The sequence below is a fragment of the Heloderma suspectum genome, chromosome 1 (assembly GCF_057233095.1).
Source record: "Heloderma suspectum isolate Gila_16-S chromosome 1, 16-S_ref, whole genome shotgun sequence".
NCBI classification, from domain to species: domain Eukaryota; kingdom Metazoa; phylum Chordata; class Lepidosauria; order Squamata; family Helodermatidae; genus Heloderma; species Heloderma suspectum.
The window spans coordinates 180,644,193-180,667,813 of NC_139458.1; the positions used below are offsets into that span (position 1 = coordinate 180,644,193).

Below are 23,621 nucleotides of genomic sequence, written 5' to 3' on the forward strand. Positions count from 1 at the left end.
CATATGAAAAGCTCGACCTCTCGCTTAACATAAAAACCCCCCAAAGTGCTTTACCAGCAAGCACAAATCAATCCCTCTGTAGCGCCATCAATCCAGCTTAACGGTGTGATGCTGGAAAAAGTCGATCACTTTTCTTATCATGGCAGCCATCTCTCCAAAAAAGCCGACATTGACGCTGAAATTCAGCATCGCCTGAGTTCTGCGAGTGTAGCCAGTGTGGTGTAGTGGCAAGAGTGTTGGACTAGGAGCTGGGAGATCCGGGTTCTAGTCCCCACTCGGCCATGGAAGCTCGCTGGGTGACTTTGGGCCAGTCACAGACTCTCAGCCCAACCCACCTCACAGGGTTGTTGTTGTGAGGATGAAATGGAGAGGAGGAGGATAATGTAAGCTGCCTTGGGTTCCTTGCAAGATGAAAAAAGGCAGGGTATAAATGCAATAAATAAATAAATAAATAAATAGCATTCTCCCGAATGAAGCGTAGAGTGTTCGAGGATCGGGACATTCGCAGGGAGACCAAAATGCTTGTTTACAAAGCCATTGTACTATCAACCTTATTGTATGCCTGTGAAACATGGACCATCTATAAACGCCACTCCCAACTTCTCGAAAGATTCCACCAACACTGCCTCTGAAAAATTCTGCAAATTACTTGGGAAGACAGATGGACAAATGTCAGCATACTGGAAGAAGCAAAGACCACCAGCATTGAAACAATGATTCTCCAACATCAACTTCGCTGGATCGGCCATGTTGTTCGAATGCCTGATTATCGTCTTCCAAAGCAGCTACTCTATTCCCAACTTATGAATGGAAAACGGAATATTGGTGGACAGCAAAAGAGATTTAAAGATGTTCTTAAAGCTAATCTAAAAAAATGTAACATAAGCATTGAGAACTGGGAAGCTCTAACCCATGAGCGTTCCAACTGGAGGTCAGCCTATATTAAAGGCGCTATGGACTTTGAAGAAGCACGAGTACAGAGCGAAAGGAAGAAATGAGCTCAGCGGAAGGCACATCCTCATCGTGACCGCCTTCCACCTGGAAACTGATGTCCTCACTGTGGGAGGCTGTGTAGAACCAGAATTGGCCTTCACAGCCACCTGCAGACCCACTGCTAAGACTCTCTCTCTGGAAGACAATCTTACTCAGTCACGAGTGATCGCCATGATGACTGTATGTACATCATCTAAAAATAAATGTAAGTGCTCCCCCCACTCTTTGGAATGATTGTTTTATTCATATGAAAGTACATGTTGATTTCATTGATTAATTAATTCAAACTCATACTATCAAGCAGCTAAAGTTCCTTTCATTAGAGGATAGCCCTAATGTAAATAATAATATGCAAAAGAGCAACAGACAAGGTTTGTTGGGGGAGGTCTTCTGGTAGAAATGGCAATCCTGAGCTTTATTTTATTTAAAATATTTCTGAATTGTCCCTCCACTCAATGAGTGCTTTGGCAAAATCTTAAAAAATTCTATGTATGTTTAGAAATGTATTTGAAGGAAGCAAGGAAGAAACTTGGAATTGTATACGTAGCATTTCTATTTATGTAGCACATCCTAGATGTTCAAAAGTGCTTCATATACATTAGCTTAGGTGTGTTATCCACTGAACCTTAATTATTGCATTCAGGTTCCACACAGCTATTGGTTATGTCAGAGGCTTATTAAACTGGGTTATATACGGCTCTTTGGCAGGCTTCTAAACCCACAGGCCAACAACAGGGTTTCTTTTAGCGCAAGGGAAGGGGGGTGGTTGGAAACCTGCAGGCTGGCCAGAGAACAGTAAATTCAATGTGCCTGAATACAACACAGTAGGCCAATATTTTTGTCCCCATATCGCAGATGGGTGGCTGAGGATGAGGGAATGGGGCTAGTTCTAAGGCCATATCAGGTTCTAGCTCATAAAAAAAAAACATTTGTTGCCAAGATTATATTTGAACCAGGGGCTATTTTAATGTAGAACAGATATTCTACCACAGTGATTACAAATGAGAATTCAACAGCAATGAGAATAAGGATTGATCTACTCACTGTAAACATCTAATAGTCTTTGAATATTTGAAATAGCTAGGACTTGGGTTCATCAAAATCTGTTCAAAATCGCTTCCAAACTAGATTCCTCCTCCCACATCAGTAGAAGTCTAGCTACATGTCTATTATTTTTTCTTACCTCCCCCAGCTGAGGAACAATTTTATCGAGTGTCTGCTCCCAGGAAGGTCTTAAACTGGAGGAAGGCTTCCTTTCCTTCACCACCATACTGAGCAAAACAATGAAACCCTCTGCTTTGTTCTGTTTCCCCCTTTTGGCAAGGAGGTTTCTCATACAATTCCTCAAGAGGGTTTCCTTCCCCAAACTTTAAAGATACTGCATCAGTTCGCACAATTGCCACAGCCCGCTATGGCTTGTTTAAGCCACAGTGGCACATGAAGGCGTTTTAAATATTCAAGCCACTGTGACTTATTCTGTTGTGCAATCTGTCACAGGGTGGCTTATGTGAAGGCTAAACAACCCTTGCATAACCCATGGCCCTTTTAGCGTTATACAACCCTCTCATAAGTCACCTTCACCGGGTTTGCACAACATAAACCATGGCAACCGCCTGCTGTTTCTTGAATATGCAAAATGGCCACTAGCATGTGCCATAACCCACCATGGTTTAAATAAGCTACGGTGACCTGTGGTGTTCATGCAAACCTAGTCTCTGTGAGTTAATTGTTTGATTTCTTAATTTTCAGCTTTGTCTATTTGACCAGCCCATTTTCAGTTGTCTTATTCTACTACTAGAGCTTCATCTGACATTGCAGAGGTAGGCCAGAATTCAAAGAAAGTTCATAGGGATTTGTTTACTTACTTACTTATTTAAATTCTCTCCAGAAAGCAATTATACTTAATCTGGAGTGGGGGAATCTGCTCAAACAGCAGAAAGTTCCAGTTTGGCCACATACTCCAAAAAGCAGCAGCCAAGTGGCTGTGCTGTGACATCACAAGTGTTTATCTTTCTTTGAGGCCTGATTGATGGGCATGAGAGTGAAGTTTCCTGTAATAGTATGACTGAAAACAACTGTGACTTTGCAAAATTCAGAAGGTACAAATGGTATATAGTGCTATATAGTGGTACAAATGGTGTGTATATATATATATATATATATATACATACAAATAATATATAAAATGTTTATTATCCTACAATATTGTAATTGTTATGCATATTTTTATTTAATTTGTCTCCCCCTTTTAAAAAAGGCACAACAGTACAGAGAACAGAGGTGGAGTAAACAGTGGTTGGTCTGTGCCTGCACCCTTTTAGTCTGTAATTTTGGAAATAGCTGAGAAGGACTTCTGTCAGGGGTGGTGATCTCTCTCTCTCTTTCTCCCACTCTCACTCACCCCCCCCCCCAAAGGAGAAATCTCTTGGAAATAAAGAACAACCATTACACTTGAATAGTGTCTGCGGTAAAGTAGATTAGGCCCATTCCCCATATATGCCTCATCTCTTACAGTAGTGTGACTACTTCTCTCTGAGAGTGGCCTCCTTCATTTTGCTTCTTTTTACTTCAAAACTGATAGGCCTCAATACTGCTGTTTGGGTTTTACCACCCTCCAACCTTTTACCTGTTAATGGAAGGGGCTGCTGGCAAGGGGCAGAGGGCCCAGGACTGTTACCAGATGCATGATGGAAGACATTAAATAAGTGCAGGTTTACCTAGAATATGAGGATGGCAGCAGCACCTGCAGATATTCTGCCTGCATTTCAGCTGCTTGACAGCCAGAAGTTCCAGCTGGCGCAGTTCCCACCTCCAAATGCTGGAAGAAACTCTACCTAGTATTTGGAAGTGCTGCTTAATGGGGCTGCTTAATGGTGTAATATTACTAAGGACACAATCCTATGCATGTTTAGACAAAGGCCTACAACGCCCAGCATTCCCCAGCCAGCTGGCTGGGGAATGCTGGGCGTTGTAGGCCTTTGTCTAAACATGCATAGGATTGTGCCCTAAACGTGCAAAATGAAATTTAGGAGAAATCCCTATTGCAAATCCCTTGAAATGAATGGGACTTAAGCTTGTCACAACTAATTAATGGAATGTAAGCTTATATAACATATATACAATTATACAACATATATACAAATATATGTTGTATAAGAGCATGCAGCCAAAACTTTTAAGAAACTTCTAGAGTAGCCACCTGTCCTACGTTACAAAGGATAGTCCTCTATTTGAAGGGATAAATGGCCTCCCTAATGTTGGCAGAAGTATATCCCCAGCCCTTAACAGGATTGCTCCTGTTCAGGGATCCAGACAGCCTGCAATAATATCTTTGAAGTACGGTTTGTGGCTCATAGAGAACAGCTTTTTTTCCTTTTTCTTTCCCACCCTCCTGAAAACTTACTCTGTTATGCTGTATAGCGCTGTAAGACTGCTGCCAGTCATGAACTAAGTCTTTTATTTTATACAGAAGGGTGTTGTAAAGTATAGTATAGCAAGGAGAGTCTTTTAAAATTCTCACTTTGGGATATTATAAACTGTTAGGGGCTCAAGCAGGCCAAATCCCTCGTTTTCCTTTCTTTTTTCAACAAACACCTTTAACATGGCTTAACTGCCCTTAACCATATATGTAGTTGCTAGCTCGACTTACACCCTCTGCCCAACTCTTCATTCTTTTAGACCACAGGTGGGCACCTTGTGGCCCTCCAGATGTTTTGGCCTACAACTGCCATCAACCCTCACCATTGGCTATGCTGGCTAGGGCTGATTAGAGTTGTAAGCCAAAACATCTGGAGGACTAGAAGTTACCAATCCCTACTTTAGACCCCCCCCCCCCTTACTGTTTCCCCTTCCCTTACAAAGCAAAAGGTAGCAGCAAAGACAGGTTCAATGAAAACCTGGAAGTTCCCCTTCCAGAAAAGCTACTGTAGAATTTTCTTGTATATGTGTCTTCAACATTCCAGAGGTCTTGGAAATATGCAAGGCCATTTTGTTTAATATCTTTTTCATTACAAATTCTTTCCATGTATTTAGGAAGTCCCCAAAAGACATACAAACTTATGAGTTTTGGGTGGCCCTGTTTTCTTCCAACTTAGTAAGTTGTGGCACTCAACCATCCAAGTTCACTATTAGAGGGAACAGCAAGTGCAGTGTAGTGGTTTAGAGCAAGAGCTTTGAGGCAAGAAGTCACTGCTTTAAATGTCAGCTCAGCCACGAATTCACTGGATGCCAGATCTCTCAGCCTCAGCTACCCTTCGCATGGGAAGTCCTTATACAGCTGTTGTATGAATTACTGAAACAACATATATGGATTTATACTTAAGCTTTGTTGAGTGTAATTTTGATTCTTGAATACAATTCATATGCCCACAAAGTGGAACCAAATATTATTACATGTTGGAGAGAAGTCAACTTGTAAACAGAAGGCCATTCAGAAGTTTCTAGAGGCTCAAGGGGAAAATGCCATACTCACCCGAGCTCAGGTACAACTGTATTTTTCATCTTTATCTAAGCCGAGATGTAATTTTTAAGAAATTACTGATGACAGAAGCCATGACGATAAATCTCAGAATAGCTATCAAAATTATAATGTGGCCGTAAGGCCTTGTTATAGTCCGTTTGCTCAGCAAAGTTAGTCTTCCTATGATTTCAGTGAGGCTATGGATGCCTACAGACATATCTAAAAATGTGGCTTGCTGTGTTGCGGAAGTGCACTCCCCACGTTGTGAGATATATCTATTCCTTTCCAGGGCTGACCTGTTCTGTGGTCAGTGGAGCCCTCCTCCACTTGCTTCCGACGTTCCCCAAGGTGAAGTGTTTGTTCCTTGGGGAGAGGGAGTGGGTAGCAGCGAGAGGAGGGCTGGCATTAACATATTGGAGAACAGCCCCCCCCCCCCCCGGTTTCCAAAGCTTCAATTTTAACACTAAAGAATACAGATTATTTTTGAAGTGAGCACTTTAGTGTTTGCCCAGTGCTACCAGCAAGCCTTAGGAGAGAAGAGGGTTAGGGTTAGCAAGTCTGAACCAAGTGTTAGCGATTTCGTGAACCACCTTCTTAATGATTGGATATACAGATAGCAGATGCTGTGGTTGTTTGTCTGGGAATAGTAAGATAATGGACAAAGGTCCCGTAACACAGGATGGCTCCAATAACTGATGTTCTTATAACAGCAGGAGAACTGGTCCATCAAAATACCTGCTATGTTCCAATACGATACTAACCAGAAGCTAGACAAATTTTAAAAACAGGTTATGAAAATTTTCCTCCAAATAGGATTGTTGCCAAGGTAGGAGAAAAAGGTCCAAGGGGTAATGATTGTTCCTCCCCGATGAAGGCTTAAATACAGGAGTTACAATAGTAGAATCTTGTACTTGTCTGCTATCTTTGAGGACATCATGAAAGTGGATAATCTCTCCAAAAGCTCCTATAGCTAAACTTGTGGAGAACACTTCTGCTAGCCTCTGCAGCTGCAACTGCTCATTATTTTATTTTTTTGTTATCACAATTGTGAAATCACACTCATAAAAATTGAATTAATTAATGAGCAACTGCTCTGGCTGCAAAGAGGAAACCAAGAAAAGTCCCCCCACACCACAGCAAACAGAAACTGGCTAATTAAGGGACAATTGTGGAAAGTCATAGCCATGGTGAGTGAACAGAAAGAACTAATTAGCTGCTTTAAAAGAAAGGGCCAAGGAAGAAAGTAGCCCTGAATGTTGTTGTTGCAAATATAACAATAATAAAAAATAAAAAGGGGGGACACAAGAGAGAAAAAGGCCATAAAACATATCCATACTGAATAATCATTTACATCATCCTTAATTAAAAAAAGAAAAAGAGGGGAAAAGAAGGATATAACACTCTCTTTTCAAATATATTTTAATATAAGCAAACTAAATAAGCATCCATAGGAAACTGATGGCTATAGGAGATATGCTGAAATTTTGCAAGTGCAGAAAGAAATTCATACACATTTGAATCCATTTCAGATTTCTCTGACATCCCTGGCCCTGAAAAGCCTTAATAGCACTTTCCCAGTCTGTACCTGACAGGCTGGCACTGCAATAGTGTTTTAAGGCAAAAAATGGCCACAAATCAGGTCTCAAAAAGACAGCAGGACAACATGGAAAATTCTGGAAACAATGATGTCTGAATTCTTTATAAAGTCCTAGTGAATTATGTCCATTCCAGACGAAAGGGCTAGTGTGGAAACAACCTATGTGAGTGCAAGAATCCCAAATATGCAAGCACCAAGATGTTTGCACTTTCAACTCTCTTCTTTATGGGATTCTTAAGAACACATTTAACTGTTGCACTAGGTTATTTTTTCTTTTACCCAAAACGTTCAACTAGGAAGGCCAGGACATGGCAGGGGGAGGACATCGGGGGTGGGTGGGGGGAGGGCACTGTAGGAAAAAGAGCTTTTATGAACTATTCATTTTTTTCCTTTCCTTCTGGGAATGCATCCTTATTGGACTTAACTAAAACATCCAAAAAAAAAAGAGAAGAGAAAGTCAACACCATCGTTTTATCTTTTTTATTGTCACACAGGAACTGAACTACAAACAGCCTAAAGTGAAAAATGCTATGTAGCTAAAATACATAAATATTGGGCCAGTTCGCATGTAACAGCGAACCCACAATTTGCCAGGACATGCGCTGTGCATGTACTACTTCCATTTTCTTTAAACGACTTCCAATCAGAGGTTGTGTTTTGTGCGAACCTGGACTAATGGGTTATTTAGGGGCTAAACAACCCAGCAGTTAACCCAGCAACAAACTATGGATTAAACCGTTGTTTAGCCCCTAAACAACCCAGCAGTCTGGGTTCTCATGTCACACTCACAAACAACCTATCGGAGGTTGTTTACAGAAAATGGAAGTGGTTTGTAGGCAATGCGTGTCCCCACAAATTGTGGATTAAATAACTCATGATTTTCTGCCATGGCGTGTGAACTGGGTCACCGATAATACGATACACCACACTAGATTCACACCACAGCAAAGCATTTAGCCTTTTTGTATAAATTTGATCCAAAACACACACAGAAGGTTTTATTTTATACACTGCATAAGGATTTGAATATAATATCAATTACACATGGGGTAACAAAATAATTGGAAAAAATGTTTTTGCTTAATGCTTTCTGTAGTTGAGTCAATTAGTTTCACATTGACCTGACAACTTTCTGGTCAGAGACAACCACTGTAGGGTAGAATGTAAACCACCAAGCAAAATAATTCAACACCAAATATGATTTTATTTGCACTTGGCGGTCACCTCATGATAGAAATATTTTATTTAAAATATTTCTTGGCCACCTTTCAGGGCAGAAGCCCTGAAATACACCACACAGGGCTAATTTAAACATGCCTGTGTATCACACATTATTTGTACTCCATCAGTAGCTCACAGCTGACTGCCGTGAACTGCCTCCATTCAGAAGTACAGAATCTGACGTGATTTGAAAGCTCTTGACCCACATACAACTTATAACCTGATATTTGGAGTCATTAAGTCATAAGTAGACTTGTGTGAATTTGCCCTCAGAGCCCATATTAGCTTAGGAATGTGAAAAAACAACTGCATCTGTGTTTAGATTCTCTTGGGCCTTCTTAATCTTCATCACTGGACACATCCTGTTCTGGATAATTGAAAGGTGGAAACTTGATGGGCAGCTCTCTCCATCTGTTGTAGATATTTTTTAAGGTACTTTTCTTGTCTTTGAATACAACCACAAAATTTTTTATTTTTAAGCAGGGCAGATCTAGACCTCGGTGCACCATCATATTTCCCCAAGCCTGAAAATAAATTAATACATATATAAGAAAAGTGACATTTGAGTAAAATGATCACTGTTATTGAGTATGTGCTAACATAAAGGATACCCAAATTAACTAAGAGATAACAGACACTTACTTGTCCACAATCTTTGCAGATAATTTCCCCATTTGTCTGATAATCTGCTTCATTTGCTTGCCGGGTCTTGTTTTCTCTTATGATATAAAGGTTCCTAAAAGGTTTGAGAAATAAGAATTGATTTTAGAAAGGGAACAGGAAATTACAACCTGGTGAATTTCTGTTCTTCTCATAGGCATGAAGGAATTCATCACAGAAAAGTTTCCATCTTGGAGAGCAGGTAAGCAGGACCATCCACTTCCTGAGGATAGAAGAACTCCCCCATCCTGGGGATGAGGATGGGTGGGGAAAGACCGACTTCATGAAGTCCAAAGCCTGGAAATACTCTTCATAAGCCATACACTGTATATGCAAATACAAACCTACATCTGAGTTACTATCTATCAGGGTTTTTCACAACAACATCAAAGCAGTCAGTAGAGATGCATAAAGGCCAGGTGAAAAGCAACCAACAAATACTCATATTTTACAGGTGAGGAACACTGAAGCTAAATGAGTAACTAGCACAAGGGGAGCCATAGCCAAGACTGAGTTTTTAAAAAACTTGTAATTTCCCTTGCTATTGTTAACTATTGGAAATAAGTAACCCTTGCTGGTCTACTGCAAATCACCCAAAGAACTACCAGTAGATGCCTGCCCCTGCTTTATTAGACCCTCTGCATGATCTTCTATAGTGGCTGGTGATTCCCGGAGAGTCTAATTTGGCTGCTACACTGCCTTCAAGCTGCAGCAAGGGGAAGGCAATCTGTAGGCTGTGTTGCACAACATAGGATGGCCATGTAAGGACAGGCTGCTTACCTGTCACTGTGGTTTTTTGAGTGGTCATCTGTGCATTCACACAGATGGGCTCTACGCCTGCATGCAGCCTCAATTTGGGAAAGTTCTATAGCCGAGAGATTTTTGGTGGAAACCCTCCCCCACCATCCAACCGCGCATGTCCCTAGCAGATTCCTGCCTATTCCCTCAGTTCACACAAGACCCCATTGTGGCCTCGGAACCAAGAGTAAGATCCATCACCCCTGTATCAACACTCCTGGAAGCATTGACACTGAAGCAGGGACAGTGGGTGGGTTGTGTGAATGCACAGAGGACCACTCAAAGAACAACAGTTACAGGTAAGCAACCTGTCCTTCTTCGTGGTCTCTGTGCATCACACATATGGACAATTAGCAAGCTCATTTACTGGAGGTGGGCAGGTGTCCTAATGAAGCACCAAAGACAAAACAGCTCTCCTGAAGTAGCAGTCAGTCTGGGCCTGAACATTTAAGTGACAATGCCATATAAAAGTAGAAGGCCTTAACCAAGTACCAGCACGGCAAAGGTCTGGTATGGAGCTCTATGACTGAATGTGACCGATGCCCTGACCGAATGGCTTTTATCAATCCGTTCAAGTCCAAACCTGGCAAACGATAGTCAAGAATGATTGTCTGGATGACCCATGAAGCCAAACATTGCAATGATAATGATAAGCCCTTCTTCCTTCCTCCGTAACACAGGAAAAGTCGCTGTGACTTTTGGAACGCTTCAGTCTCCGTGCATCACAGAAATGACAGAAAACAGGTAAACCCTCTTTGGAGGAATGCAATACAGAAACTGCCACTAAGTAGACCTGAAGGGACGAAAGTTTGAGATCTTTATTATACAATGACAAAAGAAACTGTAACAGAGGATCAAATCCACTCGCAGTGGCAAATGTAGAAAACTTCGCCCCCTTATGGGCATAAGACCATCTTGTGGCCGGCTTCCTTGCTGCTTCCAAGACTACATGAACAGCCTCAGACACCATCCAACTGTCTACTGACTGCAAAACCTCCATGCTGTCATCCATAGTGTAGAAGGTTGGGGTACCGGATCCATCCGTGATCTCAGTACAGAAGATTGGGCCTTGATAGCAGTCAAAGATACTGCCGTAGGTGAAGCCATGGAGCAAACCACCCATCTTGGCCACTACAGGGTTATGAGGATGCAGTGCATGTTGTTGGTCAAAATTTTTGCTAGCGCTTGTGGCAATAGTGGGAAAAGGAAGAAGTTCCAACTCCAGTGTAGGAGGAAAGCATCTCCCAGGAATGTCAGCCTGATCCCTGCTCTGCTGCAGTACTTCTTGCAGATCTTGTTCTCTATTACAAACAGGTCTGTCACTGGAACTCCCCACTGTGAAACAGATCCCATGGCATTTCTGGATGAAGCTGCCACCTGCGAGATGGTTGAAAACACCTGCTCAGATGATTTGCAGGTACACTGTCTATACTCGCAATGTGAATGGCCCCCTAAAATATGCTGTTGGATGCACCAGTCCAATATCTGGATGTACAAGTTGATCATCAGTATTAATCTTGTCCCGCCTTGCTTGTCGATGTAATAGACTACAATGGTGCTGTTGGAACCATCTGTACACTTCGGTCCCAGAGACTGACACTGAAGGCCTTTAATGCCTCCTCTACTGCCAACATTTCTAGGAAACTGATGTGCTTGCACTTTTCTGTTTCAGATCAGAAGCCCTGAATTCTGAGAGGTCCAGAATGAGCACCTCATCCTCATAGGGATGCATTCATCATGAGCCTTCTGGATGGAGATGGTTGTCGAAAAGGCATGCCGACCAGAAGATGATCTGTTATGGTCCATCACAGTGGCAAGATTGGGCCCAGGCCCCCTGTTGTTTCTGAGGATTCCGATTTTGATTCAGAGCCTGAATTAAAACAGCTAGACCAGAGAAAGGGAGAGGAAATTCCCCAATAGTCTCCAGGAGTTGGGGAAGAATCTCCCCAAGGTCCAGACACCGCCTCCCCAACCCCCCATGGGAAAGCAAGGCCCGAGGAGGAGGGGGGTGCGATGTGGTCAACACAAGAATGCATTGTCGGTCTAAGAGGGCAGTGTTAGGGAGTGGGTTGAGATGCTCTGCCAGAATAGCCACCCACTGGAGCCAACACAGAAGGGAGGGGCTTAAGCAGCCATTTGGGTCTTGCTGTAGGTGCCTATTGTCAATTTGGTGGCAATTTCTCTACCTTGCTAAAGTCTTCCCTAACAGAGAGCTCAGGATTAGCTATTTAGGCCCTGGGGCAGTCTATGAGCGTCAATGAGTCTGGATTGTGGAAAAGTGTGCTATTAGCATAATAAAGCAGTATCCGCTTGAAGTTCGAGTCTCTGTTTTGATGACTACATACAGGGAGGGCTATAGTTCTGACACACAGCAGGGATTTGGCCACTTCCCTGCCAATGGGACTGAACACTCATGTGAAACATATCTGTAGGCATCACATCCAGAGATAACTACCACGGTCGTGGCAGCCATTAAGCCTAAAAGGCATTGGATGGTAAATGTGCAGACGATGAGCAGCTTCCTTACTTAAGCTGCCAATGCAATCAGTGCTTCTGCATGGTCCCAAGGTAAGTACATTTGACCTTCCACTGCATTCAACATGGCCCCAATAAATTGGATGGTTTGTGTTAGACTCATGTAAGACTTTTCTGTGTTTACGTACAGCCCAAGAGAGTAGAGGAGCATGTGAGCCAACGAGTTCAACAAAAGATCTCTCCATGATGATTTCACAATCAGCCAATCATCAATCAATGGGAAGACATGCACCCCCTCCAGCTGCAGGTAAATGTAGACCATGGCCATACACTTTTGTGAAAACTCTCTGTGCTGTTGCTAGGCTGAATGGTAGCACTCAGAATTGGTAGGCTTGTCTTCTGAGGGGGAACTGGACATAATACTAGCTGAACTTTTCGGTGCGATCTGGAAGTACGTGTCCTTCAGATCAGTGGAAATGAACCAGTCTCTCTTCTGCAACAGTGGCAATATTGGGTACTATGACAAAACTTCTTGGGTATTATGAAGGTATACTGATCTCTCAGGTCCAAGATCGATTGAACCCTGCCATCCTTCTTCGGCATGGTAAAGTACCAGGAGTACAAACCTTACTGAAGTTGATGACTCAGTACAGGCTGGATTGCTCCTTTCTCGAACAAGGAAGCTACTTCTGCATCTAGTACCAGCAACAATGGAATGGAACGTATAATACTGAAAGGCAGGCGTCGATTTCAATCTTGTACCCTCTGTTGACAATGGCGAGTACCCAAGAGTCCAACGCTACTCGCATCCAGGCAGGAAGAAAATGGGATAGGTGAGTGCCAAAGATGGGGAGATAGACAGAAGGATGAAGAAAAATAGTGGGGGAGTCAAAGACAATTCTTTCCATCAAGGTCAGCCTTTTGGTGGCTAGAGCGGAATTTAGTGGTAGCCTTCTTGCATGCAACAGAGGCTGCTGCTGCTGTTGAGATGAATGGTCCCCTTGTGGTCTTGGCTATCAGTAGCCCAGCTGATGAAGCCATCTTCACTGTTTGTACTGGGGTAATGGCTGATTGAGCCCCATTTTCTTAGCTATGGACTCTGCTTTTTGACCTGAATCCATTACTTCTTCTGTTGTTGCATTGATGAGTCAACAAGAAGGCCTTGTATTCTGGAATGCGCCTCCTGGGTAAGCCCAGCAGAGTGCAACCAAAACTTCTAAGAACCGCCACTCTGACCATCACCTTCACTCCACAGTCAGCTTGGTGTTGAGCAGTATTAATTTGCTGCCTTGCCAGATACATTGCCTCTGCCTGAAACACCCGGGTTAATCTCCTTTGATCTTCAGGTAAGTGGTTGCACAGAGAACCCATTTTCTTCCACAGGAACATTTGGTACCTTGCCATGGTGGCTTGGTAATTTGATACTCACAGACTAAGTGTAGCACATAAATATATCCTGCAACCCATCAGATACAGTCTTTGCCCTTCTTTGTCTACAGGGGCAGAATGGATTTTTTGTGACCAGCCTTGGGTGGACTTGACAATTATTGAATTTGGTTGCATGTGTGTAAAGAGAAACTCAGCGTCTTTTTCTAAGACTCTATACATATTTTTGAGTCTCTTTGAGGTTGGTGTCATTGAGGCTGGGGCCTTCTAAGACTGTTGTACTGCCTGGAGAAGAGTCGGCAGAAAGGGAACAGCAACCAGTATCGACATCTCAACATGCACCATGTCGAAGACTGGATCCTTCAACTTCTGGACTGGTTACTGCATTTGAATTTTGAGGGAGTGTGCCATTCTTTGGATCTGCTCCGAAAAACGACCAAGATCCTCTGAAGGAGATATCGGGTGACCCTACCATCCCGTTGGGTGATGAAATTGATTGTGCCACAGAAGACAATGACGCTGAATCACATTCACAGTCCTCTGTAGCTGAATGATGTGGGGCCTCTGGGCATGAAGGTGTTCCTCCTTAATGAGTCCATGACGGTGTTGGAACAACTGGTGGAATCGCTGGTGCCATCTGAGGGGCCACCAGTAATCGCAAGGATACAACCCCTTGCTTGGTTGGAATCGGATCCATCACCTGCATTAGTGCCGGTGGAGGTAAGAACATGTCCTGCACAGGTGGGCGTGAAAGGGAGGCTGACAGTACTGATCTGTGATGCAGGGAAAAACTATTCCTATACTGGCAATGGTAATGAGCTTCATGATCCTGCCTGCACTGCCAGTCGTCCGAATAAGACGATCTCAGTGGTAAAGACCAATCAGATATTCTATCCCAGTCCAACATTGGGGAACGTGATCAGTGCCAAGGGTAAGTACCTTGTCGAGACTCCAGGCCACAGTCCTGAGGATAGTGGGTTGACAGCACGGACTCTGGCGAACATCGGTGCTGATGTGATCTGGCTGTGCGTGTCTCTTGCTCATGCCCCTGCATTGGCATAGAATCCCTTATTCTTTTTTTTTTATTCTCTTGCCTTTTGACGTTGATACACATTGGACGGTGTCCAACATTGGTACCGAGGCTTCCTTCCTGATTGGTACTGGTGACTTCATTTGTGGCGGCAGGGTCAGAATGCATTTTACTGGCTTCTGTACTGACTCCTCTGGTCACTTCAACTTCTTTTGTCTTCTGCAGCTCAGCTGGTTTAGGTGTTCATGCCTTTTTTGCCAACTTCTTTGCTGCTGACAAAACCAGAGATCTGCCCAGCATGAGGGGTATGTCTGTCTGACCTGCGGCTAGGGCTGGCACGGAAGGTGACAAAGGGCCGGGACCCTCTACTACTCCCTCAACGTCTCTTGAAGGGGTTGCTCTCTCATTTGGAGAAGAGGCAGTCATGGCCATTGGGGCTTTCTACAGCTTCTAGCACTTGTTTCCACAAGTCAGCCTAGAGCCTATCTGCCCAATTTCTATGTGCCTGCTTCAATAAATCCCGAGGTCTGACGGAGGGTGGCGGCTTGCTTCCACATCAGGTACATTTTCTAAAAGGTGCCTTCAAGGCTTTATGCCCCGAGGTGGAAATTACGATGGCAAGGATCACATGAAAAAACAAACAACAAATGTTAGAAAAATAGAAAACTACGATAGAATATTAGGATAGAGAAAACACTTCAGCAATTTAGCAAAAGACACTGTCCGAAGATGATAAACTTCATAGAATCATAGAATAGCATGGTTGGAAGGGGCCTACAAGGCCATCGACTCCAACCCCCTGCTCAATGCAGGAATCCAAGTCAGAGCATCCCTGACAGATGGCTGTCCAGCCTCGCCTTGAACGCCTCCAGTGTGGGAGAGCCCACCACCTCCCTAGGTAATTAGTTCCATTGTCATATTGCTCTAACCGTCAGGAAGTTTTTCCTGATGTTCAGCCGGAATCTGGCTTCCTGTAACTTGAGCCCATTATTCTGTGTCCTGCACTCTGGGATGATCGAGAAGCGATCCTGGCCTTCCTCTCTGTGACAACCTTTCAAGTACTTGAAGAGCGCTATCATATCTCCCCTCAGTCTTCTCTTCTCAAGGCTAAACATGCCCAGTTCTTTCAGTCTCTCTTCATAGGGCTTTGTTTAAATCAATTCCTGATGAGGCAGCCACAAAGGCAGTCAAAGAACTGAGGGGAGAGGCGGGAACCTGCTAGGGACATGTGCAGTTGGATGATGAGGGAGAGTTGCTTCCAAAAAATCTCTCAGCTATCGAAGTTTCCCAAATTGAGGCTCTGTGCAGGCGCAGAGCCCATATATATGATGCACAGAGACCATGAGGAAGAACCGGTGGATGCCCCAGTTGCACCATCTCCATCCCTTCCCTGGTATACTAGGCCAGAGGGAATGAGGTATAGGTAGGGAGAAGGCCACCAGCTACTAGCTAATGCAAAGCTTACTCAGCAATCCTTTACTTCTATTTTTCAGTTTATTTCGATCTTTTTTAAAAAATGTATTGTTCAGCTCCTTTGTGAGAAAGTCTTGCCTTCCTTAACCAAGCCAGAAAGATGACTGCTTGCATGGATGTGTGTGTGCATGTGTGTGATGAGAGCAGTCTTATCACCTCAGGAAGTGCATGTTAGCCCTGCCTATCCTGTTCCACACAACTGCTATAATTAAGCTATTGAACTCCAATATGCATAAAAAAGTTTGATATACATACATTTTATTACAAATGGTACGCATTGGAATAAGATCCAAATCCATACTGCCTAAAGGCTAATGAGCAACATTAAACAGCAGCAAAAGATCCAACAACTAAAATGCACACATGTGAAGTCGGAATGAAAGGCACCAAGTTCTAATTTCCTGAATAGGTAAGTGTATATTTTTAAAGAAATAACACACTGACAAAGCAAAGCTATCGGCATCCAGTAACATCCCGTTCCAGTGAACTTCATTAGGTGCTGCCACTGAATAACCAAGGTTCTTTCTCCATATGCAGTTCTTTCCCCCAAAGGACCATCGGCTGCCTAAAAGCCAAGGTCTTCTCAAGGGCTATGTAAGACCAAATAGGGCTATTGTCTTGCAGGTTCCACTTGTATCTCCCATTACCTATCAAAATGAATGAAGTGAGAAGAACATGGGATTGTGTCCTCTGAGCTATAAAGCCTTGGCAACCATATACTGTAGGTAGTAACACAAGCCCCAGATAAAATATGTGACACTTACTCAAATTCCTTGTTGACATTGATATGATGCATGTTATCAATAACCTGGATGTCTTCTCCTGAACATTTTAGCTTTGTGCAGTTCTTGCAGAGGAATGTTATCAAGGATGGGGTTTCCTTGTATATTTTACACTGTTCTTTCTTAGCTTTCATTTTTACCTCCATTCGACTTTGCAACTGGAAGCCTCGAATCTAACAGTGAAACAAATACACATCAAGTCATCATCTGCCAAAGAAGCAAAAGAGGAAAACCTTATGATTTTTGAGGTTACCCCAAATTTCAAACACTTCATTCTAGGAAACTGATACAAGACTCATTTAAAAATCATACTTCTGTTTTTCTAACGATTGACTAATTGGCCAGAATAATGAATATCTATGTTATGTTGGTTTACTTTGTAAAGCTTTGTTTATAGCTATAGGTTTATAGTTTTGCCATTATAAGTAGCAACTCTTTCTTTCCCCCCTTCCATCAGTATAGGCATAGGCTGCTTTGCAGGATAATATTTCCAGATCAACTAGGGGTTGGTACCATACAATTATTTTTAACTAACTTCTAAAAATATGAGGGAACATTTGCTCCTGGTGTTTTCCCAGGGCCAAACTGGTTGTAATAGGGGCATCTCATTTGTTGTTCATTTGCCTGGCCCTTTCATGTATATCAGGAATGGGAAACCTGTGGCCCTGGTGGACTCTTAATTCCCATCAGCCCCAGCAAGCATGGTCAATAGTCTGGGATGATGGGAGTAGCAGGCCAGCATCTTGAAGAACATACGTCCCATATTCCTGCTACTATACACATTATACACACACACACACAGTTCAATCTTTGTTGTTGTTGTTGTTGTTCAGTCGTTCAGTCGTGTCCGACTCTTCGTGACCCCATGGACCATAGCACGCCAGGCCTTCCTGTCCTGCACTCTCTCCCGGAGCGTGCACAAGTCCATATTCATTGCATCCGTGATGCTATCTAGCCATCTCATCCTCTGCCGTCCCCTTCTCCTTTTGCCTTCAGTCTTTCCCAGCATCAGGGTCTTTTCCAGGGAGTTTTCTCTTCGCATTAGGTGGCCAAAATATTGGAGCTTCAGCTTCATTATCTGTCCTTCCAATGAGCAGTCAGGGTTGATTTTCTTTAGGATGGACTGATTTGACCTCCTTGCGGTCCAGGGGACTCGTAAGAGTCTTCTCCAGCACCACAGTTCGAAAGCATCAATTCTTCGGCGCTCAGCCTTCCTTATAGTCCAGCTCTCACAGCCATACATTACTACTGGGAAAACCATAGCTTTGATTAGACGGACCTTTGTCGGCAAGGTGATGTCTCTGCTTCTTACTATGCTGTCTAGGTTGGCCATAGCTTTCCTCCCAAGGAGCAAGCGTCTTTTAATTTCATGGCTACAGTCACCGTCTGTGGTGATCTTGGAGCCCAAGAAAGTAAAATCTGTCACTGCTTCCATTTCTTCCCCTTCTATATGCCAGGAAGTGATAGGGCCAGATGCCATGATCTTAGTTTTTTTAATGTTGAGTTTCAAACCAGCTTTTGCACTCTCCTCTTTCACCCTCAACAAGAGGCTCTTGAGATCCTCTTCGCTTTCTGCCATTAGGGTGGTATCGTCTGCATATCGGAGGTTGTTGATAATTCTCCCGGCAATCTTAATTCCGACCTGTGATTCATCCAACCCGGCGTTTCTCATGATGTACTCTGCATATAAGTTAAATAAGCAGGGTGACAATATGCAGCCTTGTCGTACTCCTTTCCCAATTTTGAACCACTCGGTTGTTCCATGTCTGGTTCTTACTGTTGCTTCTTGACCCTCGTACAGGTTTCTCAGGAGACAGGTAAGGTGGTCTGGTACTCCCATCACTTTAAGAATTTGCCACAGTTTGTTGTGATCCACACAATCAAAGGCTTTAGCGTAGTCAATGAAGCAGAAATAGACGTTTTTCTGGAATTCTCTTGCTTTCTCCATGATGCAGCGAATGTTGGCGATTTGATCTCTAGTTCCTCTGCCTCTTCGAAACCCAGCTTGTACTTCCGGTAGTTCTCGGTTCGCATACTGCTGAAGCCTAGCTTGTAGGATTTTGAGCATCACCTTGCTGGCGTGTGAAATGAGCGCAATTGTGCGGTAGTTTGAACACTCTTTGGCGTTGCCCTTCTTTGGAATTGGAATGTAAACTGACCTTTTCCAGTCTTGTGGCCACTGTTGAGTGTTCCAGATTTGTTGGCATATTGAATGCAGCACTTTAACAGCATCATCTTTTAGGATTTTAAATAGCTCGGCTGGAATACTGTCATCTCCGCTAGCTTTGTTGTTACTAATGCTTCCTAAGGCCCACTTGACTTCACTCTCGAGGATGTCCGGCTCAAGTTCAGTGACCGCACTATCATGGCTATCAGGGACAGTTCAATCTTATGCATGTCTATTTAGAAATAAGTCCCACTGAGTTCAAAGGGACTTGCTCCCAGGTAAGGGTGTATAGTATTGCAGCCTTAAAGCTTTTTTAAATTCTGCACAGGTTCCCTGCCCCTGATGTATAGTATAACGCAGGAAATGGAATCTTTTCCTGCACCCCTTTCCACCTTACCATCTCATTGTTCATTTTCCTATGCGCTTCCTTCTCAGCTCAGAATACGTTTGGTACTGGAGGCAGGCTGAGCGATCCCCACCCCATGCTTTATACATGAATGGAGCAGATAAATTACAAACAATGAACTACTACTACAACAATAACATTAATTTTATATTGTTTTTCAACTTTCAGGTAACTTCAGAACATTATCTTGTTATCAACCTTATAATGGACATGTATGGTAGATTAGTAGTATTATCTCCATATTGGAGATTTTATTATTTCCCAATTCATAGTCTCTTAAGTCACTACAAACACGAATGTCACCTACCCCAGCACATATAATTTGGCACTACAAAAAATAGTTTGGCCCTCAGGCTATGTCCTAAAACAAACAAACACCATGCAATCTACACCTCACCCTCCAATTAGGGTTCTCCTTCCCAGTTTTTTCTCAGGAAAGCAAATGCCACTTGAATGAGGTGCTTGCTCTTCCCACTTGTATTCACAAGTAGGAGGGATGCAGCCTGTTGTATTAAGCAATATGCATGACAGAGCCCTTCTAACAAGTGGAAGGCTACCCGCTTTTCAAATTTATTCCTTTCAGATCCGTTTGATGTCATGAGCACATAGGTACTTTCATCAGGTCAAACAAATGGTTCCATGGGGGAAAGAAGGAGCGGGAGAAGCAAAAAGCTTCAACCTGCTGCTTCACAGATCAGGATAGAGTCCTCCTTTTGCTTTGGAGGAAGAGCTATAGTAGCCTGTTCATAGTCTTCCCTGCCCAAGGGTCTACTGATGAGAAAGTAAGCAGCTCACACACATGGAGGGACAAACTTGAAACCTAGAAAATCCAAGTCCCTTTCAACATATATGTTAGCAAGGAAAAATAAAGTAAAATAATTGTTCTTCTTAGAATCAAAGGGGCCACAACAATGGTGCAGGCCTTACCTTACGTAAATATTCTTCTTCAGACATCTCTTGGACACGCTTAATTGCTTTGTGCATCATTTTCTCACGGAACATATTGACATTTTCACGTTCAACCGCTCCCGATCCATCTGATGCCACAAGCACATAGGTACTCTCATCTGCTCGAGCTCGTCCACGAGCCTGGAATAGACAGGAGACAAAAATAAAATGCAGGGTATGCACAGGAATATGAGAGGCTGCTTTATGCTGAGTCAGACCATGGGTCCATCTAGTCCAGTACTGTTGTCACTGACTGCCAAGGGCTCTTCAGGGTTTCAGTCAGGATTCTTTCTTAGCCCTACCTGGAAATGTTGGAGGTTGGATCTGTGATCTCTGTGCAAAGCATGTGCTCTACCACTGAGGTACGGACCCTCTCACAGATATCTTTACCAACAGGAGAAAGTGTTTCTTTCCTTCTCCTGCTGTGAGGTGCCATGTTGAATCATAACTATGTATCTTGTTTCTGATGAGGGAAGCCAGATGTTTCCCAGAAGCCCATAAGTAGTTCATAAAGATGGCCCTCCAGAAATTGATGTTTAGAGGCATACTGACTCTGAACACAGAACTTCTGTTTAGCTACCATGGCTAAACCCTTTAAATTTGTCTCCATCTCTTTACAGTTAATTCAAATAGCAGGTGGGGTGGGGAGAAGAATCCAGATTGGGATGAGGGGGATTACCATCTCCTCCTGTGCTATTTTCCCAGTGATAATAGTTCCCCTCCCCAAAACTGCTATTTGCCACAGTAGCAAAAACATACAGGGCACACATATTTTTACGGAGTGAAGAGAATAAAAACAGATATAATGCACTTGTGGGTTGACACATTTGTGGTGTTTGAAGATGTAATATTCAGTTATTAGGTTCTTTTATACAGCTGTTATTGGATGAACTTTTCACAGTCTATGGCTAGAACAATAAAGGAATTACAGCAATCTATACAACTATCTGGCACAGAAATGGTGCATAGCCAGGGTGGGACAGAACAAGACTCCTCAGGGCATTCGGAAGACATTCCTGCTATCATGAGACCACCTACAGCAATAACGGCCTATGTGCTTGCAGTTGTATGCTGTTCCTATATACTCCAGGACATGGCAGGCATGATGCTATAATATGCACAGGAGCGACTGCCCACCTCCCTCATTGTTGACAATTGCACCATGCCCACTGTTGCACTTGCCTAGACTGAAAAACCCTGATGGGACAAAAGCCCAAACCAAAAGTAGCCCAATGAGGACCAAGTATGCTCAGTGGCAACAAAATGCTGAGGGTCTGTAGGAGGAAAAAAGGAAAACCAGAGGGTGGAAGGAGGAACAGGGTATCCTGTAACAGGTCATGGCTGGCTAGGTAGATAGAACGCTGAAAAGGAGCACTCTTGCACTGCTGTCTTTTGTTGCAGGTCACACTTGTCTTGTCCAGTAATGGATGTGTAATCACTGAATTCATTTCTCCAGCACCATATGGTCTTTAAGATCACAAAACATAACCTCTGGAAAATCCCAGCATTCAAATGGACATACCTGCACCATAGCTATTTCATTGGTAACAAGACCATAGCGTATAACAATGTTACACTCTGGAATATCCAGGCCTTCTTCTGCTACAGTAGTAGCAATAAGTAGGTTGACTTTTCCAGTGTGGAATTTTTCAATTACTTCTTTTTGTTCATTCTGTGGAAACATATTGTCAACAAGTTTATTCATGGAATGAACATGCTTTCAACATCCGCACACAAATTGGACAATCCCTTTGAATTCAGTAAATAGTTTATAAAGTCTTTGCACTTATGTACCTAATCTTATTTCTGAACCAACATACAAAGGAACCCAAACCAGTTAACATATGACAGTGCAAACTTTCTGGAAAGTTTGGAGTGGTAAAGATTGATTCTCCTCCAACAGTAACCCAACAGGGACAGAGGGCCAAGTTCCCTATCCAGAAGATGCCCAGGAGAAACACAAATAAAAGTCATACCCCACATGTGCATAAACAGAAATCCTACCTAAATTAGACATCAAAAATATCACTCCACCTCAATAGAGACACTACAACTACAAAAAAAGTTGCTTGCAGTTTCTGAAATTATATGTTCTTATATATTTATAGCAAGTAAATGGATAACAAAAAGATATGCTGTATACATACATCACTATGGCATGCAATTAATTGACAAGAAGTAGGCAACCTGGTGCCCTCCAGCTATTTCTGATTCCATAATCCCTGGCCATTGGCCATGCTGACTGGGGTGATAGGAGTTGTAGTCCAAAACATCTGGAAGGCACCATGTCGCATACTGCTGCAATAGCCCATTAAGGCTCTGAAGATGGGTAGACATAATTTGTGAGTGTTGTAGGATCACTACAGGTCACATGGGAAACTCACAAAGGACCCAATAAGACCCTCCCCCCCACACACACACACCCCTCGTATGTTTGACAATCTTGTTTTAGAACTATTGGCTGTACTGTTTGGCCCATGATTCAGATGTGACAAACTTTATGTACTGTAGTGCGCATAATGACTTGTACGTAACAAGGATGACAAAGCAACCGTGGTTATAGAGTAAAAAACCCAGTAATATCCTAGGCCCAGGAAAAAGAAGAAAGGAACAGAATGACTCATAATGTTTCTATAGAGACAATACTGCATATTGGTCCTTTCTAATTAGTATGTAGATCACACACATTTGAGTTTTAAGTGCAAGAGGGAAGTCTTCATGGAACCTACAAATATGAAGCAAAGGGCAGGAGTTTAATTGTTTTAACTTTGGTAACCTCTTAAAATTTCACTGTCCTTGACCTGGAAAACACAGTCAACAAACATAGTTATTTATGACATCCTAGGGAATATTCATTCATTCATTCATTCATTCATTCATTCATTTCTATACTGCCCCAAAGCTGAAGCTTTCTGGGCGGTTCACAAAAATTAAAACCACAAAATGCAACATAAAATACAATATAAAATATAATAGCTTAAAATAGTATTAAAGGACAACCAGAATAGAACCTAGCAGCAATGCAGAGATTTAAAATGCGATAGCAGATTTAGAACAACAGAGTTAAAAGACTACAATGCCTGGTAAAATAAAAAGGTCTTCACCTGGCACTGGAAAGAGCGCAACATAAGTGCCAGGCAAACCATTTTAGGAAGCTCATTCCACAACTGGGGTGCCACAGCAGAAAATGCCCTCTTTCTGGTAGCCCACCTGTCTCACTTTTTGG

At 42.9% G+C, this 23,621-nt stretch overlaps 2 protein-coding genes and 1 long non-coding RNA gene across 6 annotated transcripts in view; 1 reads left to right on the top strand and 2 right to left on the bottom strand.

Annotated features, from left to right (window-relative positions):
• The window catches only part of LOC146358460 (prolyl endopeptidase FAP-like), a 95,833-nt gene extending 93,519 nt beyond the window's left edge, over positions 1–2,314 (bottom strand). Inside the window, exon 1 of the mRNA XM_084811775.1 lies at positions 2,177–2,314. Coding sequence (XP_084667901.1) covers positions 2,177–2,263 — 87 coding nt within the window. The 5' untranslated portion in view covers positions 2,264–2,314. The remainder of the gene's footprint in view (positions 1–2,176) is intronic.
• Positions 2,315–2,971: 657 nt separating this feature from the next.
• LOC146358461 (uncharacterized) lies at positions 2,972–12,041 on the top strand. Its single transcript, XR_014784568.1, has 5 exons — positions 2,972–3,092; positions 9,088–9,132; positions 10,409–10,472; positions 11,043–11,145; positions 11,401–12,041. It is a non-coding gene; the product is annotated as an uncharacterized LOC146358461 (long non-coding RNA).
• Positions 7,515–23,621, bottom strand: part of IFIH1 (interferon induced with helicase C domain 1) — a 57,891-nt gene continuing 41,784 nt past the window's right edge. For all 4 annotated transcript variants that reach the window (XM_084811767.1, XM_084811759.1, XM_084811751.1 and 1 more), the window contains 5 exons: positions 21,918–22,067; positions 20,375–20,536; positions 16,857–17,047; positions 8,913–9,006; positions 7,515–8,794 (listed from right to left, as the gene is read on the bottom strand). In XM_084811767.1, the coding sequence (XP_084667893.1) occupies positions 8,609–8,794; positions 8,913–9,006; positions 16,857–17,047; positions 20,375–20,536; positions 21,918–22,067 (783 nt within the window). In that variant the 3' untranslated portion in view covers positions 7,515–8,608. The remainder of the gene's footprint in view (positions 8,795–8,912; positions 9,007–16,856; positions 17,048–20,374; positions 20,537–21,917; positions 22,068–23,621) is intronic.